The 13,471-nt window shown below is 36.8% G+C and overlaps 2 protein-coding genes across 2 annotated transcripts in view; one reads left to right on the top strand and one right to left on the bottom strand.

Moving 5' to 3' along the window:
* Positions 1-1,185: 1,185 nt before the first annotated feature.
* LOC129953026 (small nuclear ribonucleoprotein-associated protein B) overlaps positions 1,186-13,471 on the bottom strand; it is a 121,031-nt gene continuing 108,745 nt past the window's right edge. Inside the window, exons 2-3 of the mRNA XM_056065988.1 lie at positions 2,072-2,188; positions 1,186-1,888 (exon numbers count right to left, since the gene is read on the bottom strand). Coding sequence (XP_055921963.1) covers positions 1,295-1,888; positions 2,072-2,074 — 597 coding nt within the window. The 5' untranslated portion in view covers positions 2,075-2,188 and the 3' untranslated portion in view covers positions 1,186-1,294. The remainder of the gene's footprint in view (positions 1,889-2,071; positions 2,189-13,471) is intronic.
* On the top strand, positions 4,121-13,054 carry LOC129952994 (WD repeat and FYVE domain-containing protein 2). The gene is made up of 7 exons (XM_056065986.1): positions 4,121-4,576; positions 4,644-4,991; positions 5,056-5,168; positions 11,175-11,301; positions 11,369-11,565; positions 11,637-11,778; positions 11,845-13,054. The coding sequence occupies exons 1-7, from the start codon at positions 4,416-4,418 to the stop codon at positions 11,981-11,983; spliced, it is 1,227 nt and encodes a 408-aa protein (XP_055921961.1). The 5' UTR covers positions 4,121-4,415; the 3' UTR covers positions 11,984-13,054.

The raw sequence follows: 13,471 nt of genomic DNA, 5'->3' as shown, positions 1-13,471 counted from the left end.
CACAGATTCACTTCGAATGAATAGCAGAATAATGATTAGTGAAATTTCAATTAAAATTCCCCCAATGAGTAGCAGAATAGGCCCGAAGATCTTTATATTCCAAAAAACCTAAGGGTTTAAGTAATATCGGCAAATAAAAACAAACAAAGCTTGTCCCCATCCATGTGACACGAAGTGTATATAAAAATGAATTGCGGTCTCGCAACTAGCCTATCAGATTGAAAATCGTCAATAACTGCAAAAAAAACTAACGAGTTTCACGCCTTTATCGAATTTTTGCCACGTCGAAACCCTAGATTTTTTATAAGGCCAACATCTCTTTCTGTTTATAAAAAAGACAATTTGACTAAAAAATAGTGTTAAACATGTAATTGTTTCTTCTTTAGCCGTACTTCGGGAATGTGGAATTTTCTGTATTTCGCTTTCATTGTAATGTTCAACGATCTTAAACTAATCAACACCGACACCTCCTGTCTTATCATACCCTTTTTAAATCACACTCTATCTCTGGTACATTAAAAGTATGTATAACTAAAAAAGAACACATTTTAACCTTCAGTATTAACAAACAAATTCCGATTGGTAGTTTTGTTAAATCCCAGTTTCTTAAGAATATTGAGTTAACTTTCTATTTATTAAAGATGTTTCATCGTTAGAATGGTCTTCTTAGTGCATGATTTTTGAAAAAAAATATTAATGAGTTAATTCGGTTTTGTTTTTAAGTATTCAGTTTATATTATCCTGGTGTGAGTATTTTTTAACCGTCTGAAAACAATCTCTATTTTTTATTAACTCTATACTATCGACAGCATGAAGCAATGCTAAAGAACCTGTTAACCTTCAATAAGAAGAACATTTCGTGTAATTATTTCTTTGAGCTAATAGTTAGTTCTCTAAAAAGAAAAATTAAAGCCTCCATTATAAAAAGCGTTCTACATAGTCACCAAATAAAGGACTGTAAAAATGTTTGCTTGGAGTCGAAGGTACGAATATCATTCGTCTTCTAACGAATTTCCTAAATCAAGAGACGATACACTAGAAACTTTAAATGTGACCCGTATTCTCTATTCTTGTGATTTGCAGTGCATAGCTTGAAAACTCCAAGGGACAACCATACTCTTACTCTTTTAGACGTGTAATTTTCCATTAGACTTCACATTGCGCCACCACAAAAATCAACAGAGATTCTACGATAAATCCACTTTATTTAAATTTATTTCAGAATTACACACAATATTACGGCGTAAAGACGTTTAAGATTATAGAAATTATAAAAAGTTAAACTCGAAAGTTTTCAGTATCCACCTCGGCCGGGTGGAGGACCTCCACGCATCATTCCGGGTGGTGGACCTCGCATTGGTGGTGGTGCACCCCGACCCATATTCGCTGGCATTGGTGGCATGCCGGGCATCATACCCGGTGGCGGGGCTCCCATCATTGGGTTCCGTGGGACTCCACGACCCAAGGGAGCCATATGCTGCTGTGATGGTCCACCAACTCCTCGCACTGGACCCTGGAGACCAGCAGGAACTGAAGAGATATTTACGGGAACACCACGACCAGAAGCACGTCCCATACCAGGTCCAGGAGCAGCCCCAGGAATAGGTACTCTGGGAAGACCTTCTTCTGGAGGTGGAGGACCTTCAACTGTCAACGAGACGATATTTTCTCCTCTCAGCAACACAAATCCCAAAACACGTTTCTCTTCTCGCTCAGGTAACTTGGTATTTTTCGGTCTTATTTTCCTGAACTCCTCACAGTCCCCTAGTATCAAATTCATGTGTTTGTCAAAGGCCTTGAAGGTACCAATGAATGTCCGCGAATCTTGGAGTACGATCCGCACCCTGTAGTTCAGGTGCTGGATCATTTTGTTGTTCTTCCCAATAGTCTGTGAAAATTAATTAAATTATTATTCATATTTCAATGCGATATTAAGTTTTAAAATTAATTTTTTTTCTAAAAAAATATAACAAAACGTTTGCCAAAAACATAACCTAACAAAACAAACAAAAAGAAAACATCTCTATTCAATGGTTTTTTATTTGTATAAGTTATTATTTAATTTACTTACCATTTTGAGGTATTTTTTTAGATTCTAGACTGGTACTTTCTATTTTTATTTGATCTTTTCAATGAACATAAACAAAATCTTTCAAGCGAAATGCTATAAAATTAACCAACAACCAAGCCCGCTGTTTTTCACTCAACCGGCCAGCCCAGCCACAAGAACATCGAAAAAATATTCTATGTTCCGTGGAAAGAAACGTCAAATACACAAAACTTTTAAGTAATGCCAAATTTTGAAGTGCTTTGTTCACACTAAGCTGGAATTTATGTTTGTTTTTGCTCTGTTCATTTTGGCTGAACATTATGATTTTTTAAATATAATTTTTAATTTTAAAACGCAATACATAATCTTCATAAAACTACGTGTTCCTCATCATGGGTTTTAACTCTTAAATGGCATTTATAAAACTTATGCAACGTTGCATAAATGACGAAATGACATTTTGATTTTTGTAATTAAAATTGTACAACGAAAAGCCACTTTGATGTTATCATAAAAAATATAAATGCCATTCCAAATGTCCTTCTCAAAACATTTCAACTTTGGTGCCTCGCCATTGTGTTTGAAATTGTGATGTTTCTCTCATCGTTGCATTAATATTGTGAAACTGGAATCCATGTTAATGTATTTATGTAAAAAATCTAATCAACGTTGAAAGAAATTTTATCTTTGATGAGTTTTTCGAAGAAGTATCTAAAAACAGTATGATAATTTGATTCAGTAGTGTTACCTGCTGATTTAAGATTTCTTACAAAAGCAATTCCAATTCGTAAAAGTAATTTCTTAAGATTTCTTATGACAGCTACTCGTATATGAAATAAATTTTCGAATTTTAATACTTTAATTAAAGAACTAAGGCCTCACCAAACAACTTCTCCATCTAGCTCGGTCCTAAACTAGATTTATCCAGTTTTGCGCTTCACGTAGGGTGAGGTAAGATTCCAATTATGTTCTGTGAGTGTAGATTGGAAGACTTTCCGGGCCGGAGCTACGTGTCCCAGCCATCTCAGTCGTTGGACTTTTACCCTTCTGGGTAAGTCTACGTCGCTGTACAGTTCACGCGAAGGTGCTTTCATCCGCTGTTGTTATAGTCCATGCTCTGCACCGTATACCAGGACGGGGATGGTGAGGGTCTTATATAGGGATAGAGACGGCTTTGCTACTCAATTGATTTCTTAGCCCAAAATTACAGCAGTTAGCAAGACTTATTCTTTGTTTGATCTCAGCGCTGGTGTTGTTTTCCGCATTCATAGCAGAGCCTAGGTAGACGAAGTCCTTAACTACCTTTAAGTTTCGTCTGTCGATGGTGACATTTTAACCAAGATCTCGGCGTTTTAGGTCCTTTCATCATTAATGGTTAAACCCAAAGGCTCCATATAACGCTGTGTTCTTGCGACTCTGTCAAGTAGTGTAGTGCCTCTCAAGGGAGCTCTACACTTTTCTTTCAAGGACAATGTTAAAGAAATCGCATGACAGCGCGTCACCTTGTCTAAACCCTTTTTTGACATCGAAAGGTTCTGTGTCGATTTGATGTTGTAAGGTTTTTCCAAGAACTGCCGTAATGTGATTATTTGATGCACTGTTAACTTTTCTGGTCTAAAACCACACTGATAAGGACGTATCAGGTTGTTAATTGTGGGCTTTAGACGTTTACATATTACGGCAGAGAAGATGTCATAAGCAATGGTAAGTAGACTGATGCCTCTATAGGTAGTGCAGTCTCCTTTTTCATATGGTTCCCAATAGAAGTTTAAATACAAAAAAACACACCTTTCTCCTCACATATTTATACACTCTTTTTATTCTTATATTTAATTCATCAGCATTACCTAATAACTTAATTTTTCCACGATACATTTTTTATTTAATTATACGTGAAATTATCTAAAAATAAAAACTATCTAAAAATAAGATGTCCTTGTTATATTTATTAAATAGCCGCACTAAACTAATTTTGTCTGCTTTCAGTATAGACGTACATTAAAAAAGAGTAAACTTGGTATCATTTCATACTCCATATTTAATTCCAAAATCAGTTCAGTGTTCATTTCACGAAACAACGATACAAAAGCTGTCAAAAGTGCAGGTTGGCATCTCCGACGTCCCGATCCCGACGAATTGCCTACACACTGCCGTGTCGTTGAAAAAAAAAAAGAAAAACGTAAAAAGAAAAACTAATTTTTCCACAATATCCCTTCTTTGGGGCGTAAAAAGTGTTTTTGTTTAAACTTTTCTTTATGTGTCTTTAGGATATTTATAATTTCCGAAAACATCTTCTAAAACTAAAAAACAAACAAAGAAGAAAATTTAAATCAAATCAAATTAAAAGCAAACTTAATCAAATAACATGGCTGCAGAAATAAAACCTGCATTGAGAACAATAAGCGATCGTTTTAGCACCGCTAAGAAACCCGACTTGCTTAGCAAATTGGAAGGCAGTAACGATGACGTTAACGCGGCTATATTGATACCGGGAGAAAATGGAGTAATTAGTGTATCTGATGATAAGTAAGTTGAAACCATTGTACAGACTTAGAGGATAAATACTTGATACACTATGCTATCTCTTATCCAGAACAATCAGGGTGTGGCTTAAGCGAGATTCTGGGCAATATTGGCCATCGATTTGCCAATACATGCCCTCTGGATGTACGTCGTTGTTCTATTACGACGACACTAGGCAGTTGTTTGTGGGCCAAGAGAATGGAACTGTGTCGCAGTACACTCTGTCCGAAGATTGCAATCGTTTGTCGCTGGTGCGCGATTATCTGGCACATCAGGCTCGCGTTGTGGCCGTTTTGTTTGCCAAAATCCAATCGTGGGTTCTATCATGCGCTAAGGATAAGTTCTTTGCCTATCACTGCACCGAAACTGGACGTCGTTTGGGTTGCTATACATTCGAGACACCATGTACTGCTTTGCAGTGAGTTTTTGTTTAAGACTCTTGTACCTAACTTTGGTTGATGTTAATGTTGTTTCTTAACTAGATTCGATGCAATGGCCAGATATGCATTCATTGGAGATTTAGCCGGACAAATAACGATGTTGCGATTAGACGTACAGGGTTCATCGCTAATCACCACATTCAAAGGTCACACAGGTGAGAAATTTTGTTATTTTGTACGAATGATTCATGTATTACATTATTCCATGATACCTATATTTGTTTAATTCTGCTGCTAGAATAGGTTGATTTTATCAATTTTTTAACCTTGTGCTTCTATCATCTAACTTTAAATTAACACAATTTGAAAATATTTGTGTTTTTACTCGATCGAGATAGTAGAATGATAGATATAGAATTCTTTCAATGTTCGAATCAATTTGACTTAAGTTTGCATGTTTTTCTATCTTAAAAGGTTAACATTTTAAAAGTTTCGGAAAATGACTATCAAATCGATTGTAGACCTTGTTTAAATAGAAATGTTCAAAAGTTTTATTGAATCAGAAAAAGATTAAATACATGATTCAATTATTACACTTGGCAAGTGACTCATAACACCTTTCTTTTCAAAACTTTTATCTTCCTTAAACACTGACAATCCATTTTTTTGATAATTGTTGTCACTTATTTTCTGTAATTGATATCTATGTACTTGTCTGTAAGAGACTTGACACTATAATTATTTAAGATAATTAATATAAATGCTTATTAGTACTCAATTAATTTTCTTTCATTTGCAAGTCAGTAATTGACAATTTAATTAAGGTTAACCTTCCTTCATGGGTAGCAGTTTATAAAAGAATCAAAATCCAATCTTTGTGTTGTTCACCACCTGTTTTGATCTTGAATGATTGATCCTTCGCTTCCTTTCTTCGATTGGAATTAGGATCAACAAAATGACCATTCAAAAAAGGCAGACATTTTTGTTGGTATTGATTTTAAGTCTGTTGTTTATAAAATGGCGGCTCTTGAAAAATTTAAGAAATTATAAAGCTATTCTCATCTCAAACCTATGAGATGCTTTTGACCCAATTAACTTTTGAATAATGGTTGTAAGACAAGTACGTTTTTTTTATTCTGAAAAGTACTACCTAGTCTTTGTAAATGCTTTTTAATTTGCTTGAGCAAATCATCTTTAAGTGGAATTTATTTAGTTGTGTACACTTAACAGCCCTTCAATAATTATTAAGACGTAAAAGGTCGTAAAAATGAAAGTTGTCAGCGAATTTTCTTTTTTATAGGGTTTATAAATTGGTGCGGGCCCCCTGGCGGCCATTTTGTTTTGGTGACATCTGCCAAATCGTTTTTTAATGGGCAGGTTTTAAAAACATAAGGTACTTCATTCTTTGAACGTACATTTTGACCAAGCCAACTAGTTAGTTTTTTAAGTGTCATGAATTTAAAATTCCGAACTTTACTTCACAACTCTACTTCAAGTTCATAGTAAAAAAAACTACCAAAATCATTATTTTCTACAAAACACTCCTCAGGCAAGCTACAAGTCCATCACGATTTGTATTTTGTATTTTAATAAATATACTTATAATAAATATTACTTATTTCTTTTCCAAATTTACGAGGAACCTTTTTCCAGAAAGGATTAAATGAAGTTGTGCAGAAAATAAATAAATCATTGAGTTATAAAGTTTAACTTTTAGTTGAATTAAAAACATGATCAACTGTCATTTTGACATAATTTGACTTGACTTGATAGTTAGGTAGATTTTTCTTGACTAACTTTCCAATAAAGTCGCCTTAATTGGAAGGCAATTTTTGGCAGCTGGCCAATCAGATGCTAGAAACTTGCCTTACTTTCAAGTCCCTTATGTCGGCTAAACCTGCCCAATTATTCAGTTGTTTATGCCAAATTATCATGGCAAGTTACAAGATTGAACAGCACGTTCAACACGTTCAAATGACAAAACTTTATTATCTAAATGAGTGTTCGTTTACGCAAACGTTGAGTGCATTGCGCCCATTTGGTTTGGTGTCCAAATTTGAAAGGACCGGTTCAGTAAACAATCAACCAACACCCGTACGTTCAAGGAACGATCGCCGAGGTCCATGAATGAGTACAGCCGAACCCGAGGAAGTCTATTCGGCCTTTCGCAGGCTTCAACTTGGCGAATTTTGCGTCGGAACTTGGGCCTACACCTTACAAGATCCAACTGACCCAGGAGCTCAAAGTTCATGACCATAGACAACGCCGTTTGTTCGCTGACTGGGATTCGAATTGTTTGGAAGAGGACCCCAATTTTGGCCGTAAAACCATCTTTAGTAAAGTTGGGCATTTTAGGATGAATGGCTGTGATACCAAAGCAAAATTGCCGTATATTGGACGACAACAACTCACGCATGGTTCACCAAGTGATAATGCAATTTAAAAAAGTTACCGTTTGGTGTGGTTTTTGGCGGCGTAATTGGTCCGTACCTTTTCGAAAACGACGATTGTCACCGTCAATAGCGAGCGGTACATAACGATGATAACTAATTTCTTACGGCCCAAATTGAACCATATGGAGTTAGACGACATGTGGTTCCAGCAGGACGGCGCTACGTGCCACACAGCAAACGCCACCACCTCTACACACAACATCTATCCGCCCTTATTGAAAAACCTTATATAAAGCAAATTATCGTCTAAATGCTTGCCACTGTTTGAAAGACACACTCCATATTTTCAATGTGGTGAATCATTATATCATTTAGGACGTTATATTTAAGTCTATACAAGAAATTAAAAAAACTACGAGAGGAAAAGCAGATGAAGACTGCTACTTCGTTTTTGTTTTAGAGAGTTTGCAACTAATAATCAATAGAATATAAATGCATAATAAGGAATCTCCTGTTGCATAGTTTTGATATTTAGAAAAGGTGTTGAAAACATATGAATTGTTGAAAGAATATACAAGATTAAGAATCTATTTTTCCAAATTTTGAGTTTGGCGAAACTTTCGAACGGAAAATTGCAAAAGGTGGAACTTGCTATAAATGTTTCACGGAGAAGCTGTTTCAGGATACATACATAGTTCACAGTATCAGATATAATCACGGGTTTGTGAGTCACCGATCAACTACAGCTAACTTGTCTCTTTTTCACATTTTTGTACGAAAGGTATTGAACGGGATAAAAAAGCTGATGTCATATATACCGACTTTTCAAAGGCGTTTATTAGGGTGCAGAATGAGTTACTTACGTACTTAAAGTGGCGCTACAAGACCTGTGCCTCAACCAACATGCGTCTCCAGCCAGATCGGTCCTAGCTAGCAGCCTTCAAATTCGCACGCCAAGTTGGTTGAGGTCTTCACCCACCTGAATCGCTGTCTTCCTCTATTGCGCTGTGCCTCGGGATTGGATTCGAAGACCTTCCGGGCTAGAGTGTTGATGTCCATTCGCTCTTCATGACCTAGCCATCTAAGCCATTAAACTTTAATTCTGGTAACTAGGTCAGTGTCGCGGTACAGCCCGTACAGTTCATCGTAATATCTTCTCCTCCATTCTCCATTTATGCGTACGGGACCAAAAATTACCCGAAGAATTTTTCTCTCGAAGCATCCTAAAACGCTCTCATTTTTCTTTGACAGCGCCATAAATGAGAACCGGGATGATGAGTGTCTTATAAATGATGATTTTAGATGCTCGGAGAGGACTTTACTGCTCAGTTACCTTCTAAGTTCAAAGAGGCAGCGATTTGCAAAAGTTATTCTTCGTTTGATTTCAGCGCTGGTGTCGTTGTCTGTGTTTATTGTTGTTTGAAGACAGCATATACTTGGTCTTGCCCTCATTGACCACCAAACCCATCTTCTTCGCTTCCGTCGCAATGCTCAAAAACGCTCCACTGACATCATGCTTTGCGTCTCCGATAAATTGGATGGACCTATAGAGGATTGTGCCTCTAGTTTTGACGTTTGAGTTTTGCGCAATTCCTTCCAGAACTAATTAGAAGAAGTCTCATGACAGTGCATCGCCTTGTCGAAAATCTTTTTTGATATCAAGTGCATCGGTGAGATATTTTTCGACCTTGGTAGAGCAGCGTGCTTCTCCGTCGTTATTCTGCACAAACGGATAAGGCTGACAGAAATGCCAAAACTAGACACTGTTCTGTAGAGCTCTTCCCTATGGATGCAGCGATGCTTTGTTTGACTTCAGTTTAGATATAGCTATCTTCACTTCGTCGAGGTCGGGAAGGCGGAATTGTTGATGTGCGTCGCCTATGTTGATTGGTTCTATTTCCTTACAGCGGAATTCGGTTCGTCATCGCCGTTATATAATTTGGAGAAGTGGTCTTTCCATATTCTCAACATAGACTGCGGTTCAACTACTATGTTCCCCTGATCGTCTTTACAGGCTTCGGTTCGTGGCTGGTACCCTTGGGAGTTTTTTTTACCTTTTGGTAAAATTTACAAACTTCATTCCTGTTGTGACATCCCTCTATCTCCTCGATCGCGCGCTTCCCATGCTCTCCTATTGTTCATGTAAGAAGCCTCCTCTTCCGCTCGTAATGCTTGCGATCAGCTCTGGTTTTTCTGTGCAGAGCCGTTTTGTATGCTTGTTGTTTTCATGCGTGCGCTTGCCGGCATTCGTCGTTAAACCAGGGGTTTTGCTGTGGCCGTGTGAAACCTAGCACTTCAGAGGCAGCATCTCTGATGGCTGCAGGGCAATGTTGCCACTGTTTTTCAATGCTAAGTGCAGGCAGCATAGGACCCCTTAAGAGGTAATTAGAGACTCGATCGGAAAAGGACATGGCAGTCTCTTGCGATTGTAGCTGTCTAACGTTGAAACTTTTCACAGTACTCCTCTGTTTTGACTTGGACCGGGATATTCGTAGCCGTACCTTGGCTACAACGAGGTAGTGGTCCGAGTCAATGTTGGTCCCTCGGAAAGTACGCGTATCCTGTATACTGGAGAAGTGTCATGCGTCGATCGCAATGTGATCAATTTGGTTGAAAGTTGATTGATCAGGAGATTTCCATGTCACCTTAAGTATAGAAGTGTGAACTGCGTACTAGGTACCAGAACGTCTCGCCACCGCAGCGAAATCGATCAGCCTGAATCCGTTGTCGGCGGTGGTGTCGTGCAGGCTGTATCTCCCGATTGTGCCAACAAAGATGTCTTCTCTTACTAGCTTATCGTTAAAATCTCCTAAAATAATTTTAATGTCATAGCCACGGCACTGCTCATAAGTCTTGTCGAAGAGCTCGAAGAATATGTCTTTGGTGTCTTCATTTTTCTCCTCTGTTGGGGCATGCGCGCATATTAGGCTTATGTTGGCGATGCGGATTGGCGTGATGTACAGATCCGAGTTGTCCTTATTTCGTTTGCTTGGGTTGTCAACAGTGAATCCGTCCGTATCCGAGGCTTGTTGGTGCTTCTCAACTAAGGTATTTTTGTATGTGACCAGGAAGTCACCCCGACGGCACAACCCCCAATCTGAAGGGTCAGGTCCTTGGTTTAACTCGAAGGACGGGATGCCGGATAAACCACTTTTTATAGATCTGGGCTCCGAATATGTCGTAGAAGCCCTATTAGGTGTTCACTGAGTAGTTCAACCTTACTGGAAATGTAGACATTACCGTTGATGCCATCTCAAGAATTCACCCGCTGCCGTCTGGTAAGGAGATGTACATCCCCCGCCCTCTCTCGTTTGCTGCCCCTAACAACTTTTCACTGGGGTTAGAACCCATTCTCCAGTTGACATACTAGGCACCCGATGTTCACCGCGGGGTGGTGAGAGTAGAAGTTGATAGACAGGGGTGTGTTTTGAGAAAAATCTGTCCATGTCAACCATTTGAACAGCATGACGTGTTATTAAAAAAATAGAACACCTTGGTTTCACCTAGCCAACGTCGTAAATCGAAAATCTCCACCAAACAGTGCTCTGTATGTATCGTCACAAAATTTGTTCACGTACTCGTTCCTCGTCAACGAAGATAATTTATTGATGGAAATTAGGTTCAGTTTCTGACTTCTATATAGCCCGAGAGCAATTAACAAACACACATCGTTATCTACCGTAGTTTATTTTCAACTCTTCGAGTTAGTTGTGTTTTTTTATAGCTAAGTTCTTATGAGTAGCGCGAAATTGATAAAAAGAAAACCCGTGATTTCATTTCTACAATATTCCAATGCAAAGCCAAGTGTTATCCTTTTTTTTATTTCAGGTGGTATTCGTTGCTTGAAGTGGGTCGAAGTTCCACAATTGCTTTTTAGTGGTGCATCAGATCAATCAGTTATTGTTTGGGATGTAGGTGGGAAACGTGGTACAGTCTATGAATTGCAAGGACATAAGTAAGAAATTTAAAAAAATCGTGCAAACCATCATTTTTATAAACCTAATTTGTATATATTTAAACAGCAATAAAGTATCTGCTCTATCTTATGCAAATCACCCACAACAACTTATTTCGTGTGGTGAAGATTCAGTTATTGTACTTTGGGAAATGAATGCTATGCGCAAAGAAGTTCCCGAATGGATTGAATCAAATAATTGCCAATTATGTTCGAGACCGTTCTTTTGGAATTTCCGTTCAATGATGGATCAAAAACAAATTGGTAAAATTAAAATTAAAAAAAAATAATTAAAATGGGGGAGGGTCAATGTTATGGTTCTTTTTTTCAATTAGGCATCAGGCAACATCATTGTCGTCATTGTGGCAAAGCTGTTTGTGACAATTGTTCATCGAATCGCATTAACATTCCCATTATGGGCTTTGAATTTGATGTGCGTACTTGTGATCCTTGTTTTAAGAAATTGCAGACTGTTGAGTAAGAAAAAAAAAAGAAAACCTTTAAAAAATATAAAACCTTGAAATCGAATATTTTTTTTGTTAGACGTCCGTCTCTTGCAACTTTCCACGATGCTAAACATTCGATTGTTTCAATTGATCTCGATGAGGATCGTAAGCGTTTGCTTACCGTTGGACAAGATAGAATCATTAAAATATGGGATCTTTCACCAATCTGGGCATAATATTCACCAAACTGTGAGAGTTTATCATCACAAGCACCAACATCATCGACACCACCATCGTCTCCGTCATCATCATCACCGATCGTTATTAAAAAACAACAACATCAAGAAAAAGAAGAAACAGATAACTTATTCACTCGCCCAACGAATAGCCTTGATGGTAATTTCAAAAAATATCCCAACATTCAACAACAGCAAATATCAACAACACCGTCAAAGGCATCAACAACAAATGAGTTTCCTTCGGTTTATTATCTTCAAAGAAGAAATAATTAGGAATTAGGTAAAAAAATGAATGCTCTTTTCTGTTCTTCTTCTTCTTCGTTTTCTCGGTTTTTGATTTGCATTTTCTTATAACTAAGCAAAACAAATATTAAAGTTAAATTTTAATCCACAAAATTTCAGTTGAATGCGTGTAATTTACCAAAATATTAAAATAATCTATCAAGATTTGACTGATTGAGAATTGTGTAACTGCGCCTAGAAAGCTTTATTAACAATTTCTTCTTAAAACTCACACATTCAAATTAATTCTAGTAGATATGTACGAAGAGGGTGTTCCATTACCAGCGCACTTTCAAACCAGATGACAATCTCAATCAAATTGATTAGTTAAACAACAAAGACTGATTCCACTTTGGTTATCATCGTGGTTTGAATTTTTGCTCTGGAATACTTATGTACGTACAGATTTACATACTTTTTTCATTTAAGTTTTAAATATTAAATAAAAGAGTAAATTGTGTTAGAGAATAGATTAAACAAACAAAAATTATTACTTTTTATTCTTTATACACTCATGGTTCCATTAAATGTATCTATCTATCTAGCGAACTATTATCTTTTATTGTTTTTCCTTAAATCTTTTGTATGCATAGCGTTTGTGTATAATTGGTTTTCTTTATTTAGTAATAAAATACTATTATATTTAAAAGAAGAAAACAAAAATAATATACATCTTATCATATATATTACTATTGTGTTATCTATCTAATAATATTATATTGTAAATAATTTATAAAATTCTAAAAGAAAAACAAAAAATGCATTAAATGTATTTTACAAAAAACATGATTTTGTTTTATTTTTTAAATTTCCAATGGGCAAGGCTCTACAAATCTAAAGTATGTCCAAAAATTGTAAAAACAACATTTCATTGATCGATCTCAGGCTCATCTTCAATTCAATGAAAAGACAAAAAGTCAGCAGGCCTCGACGATTTATCCAACATTGTACTTTTATTAGATTATCTATATAAGGCATTGGAACACAGTTGTGGTTCATCTTCTGCCGAAAAAGGGAAAGGACTCGAACCTATCCGAGCATCAGCACAATTCGAGAAGATTATCAATAGAGTTCTGAGTAAGTGGAATAAATAAGAAAAAATGGACAAGTTCTGTTCTGGTTGATTTGGAAATGCTTTCGACACCGTTTTTACCTATTGTAGGTGCATTATGATAGAAAACAGACGATCTAGTTGCTAACAAG

Source organism: Eupeodes corollae, chromosome 1, assembly GCF_945859685.1.
Source record: "Eupeodes corollae chromosome 1, idEupCoro1.1, whole genome shotgun sequence".
Classification (NCBI taxonomy): domain Eukaryota; kingdom Metazoa; phylum Arthropoda; class Insecta; order Diptera; family Syrphidae; genus Eupeodes; species Eupeodes corollae.
Note: the sequence above shows the minus strand (reverse complement) of the source record. Positions and strands in the feature narration are given on the sequence as shown.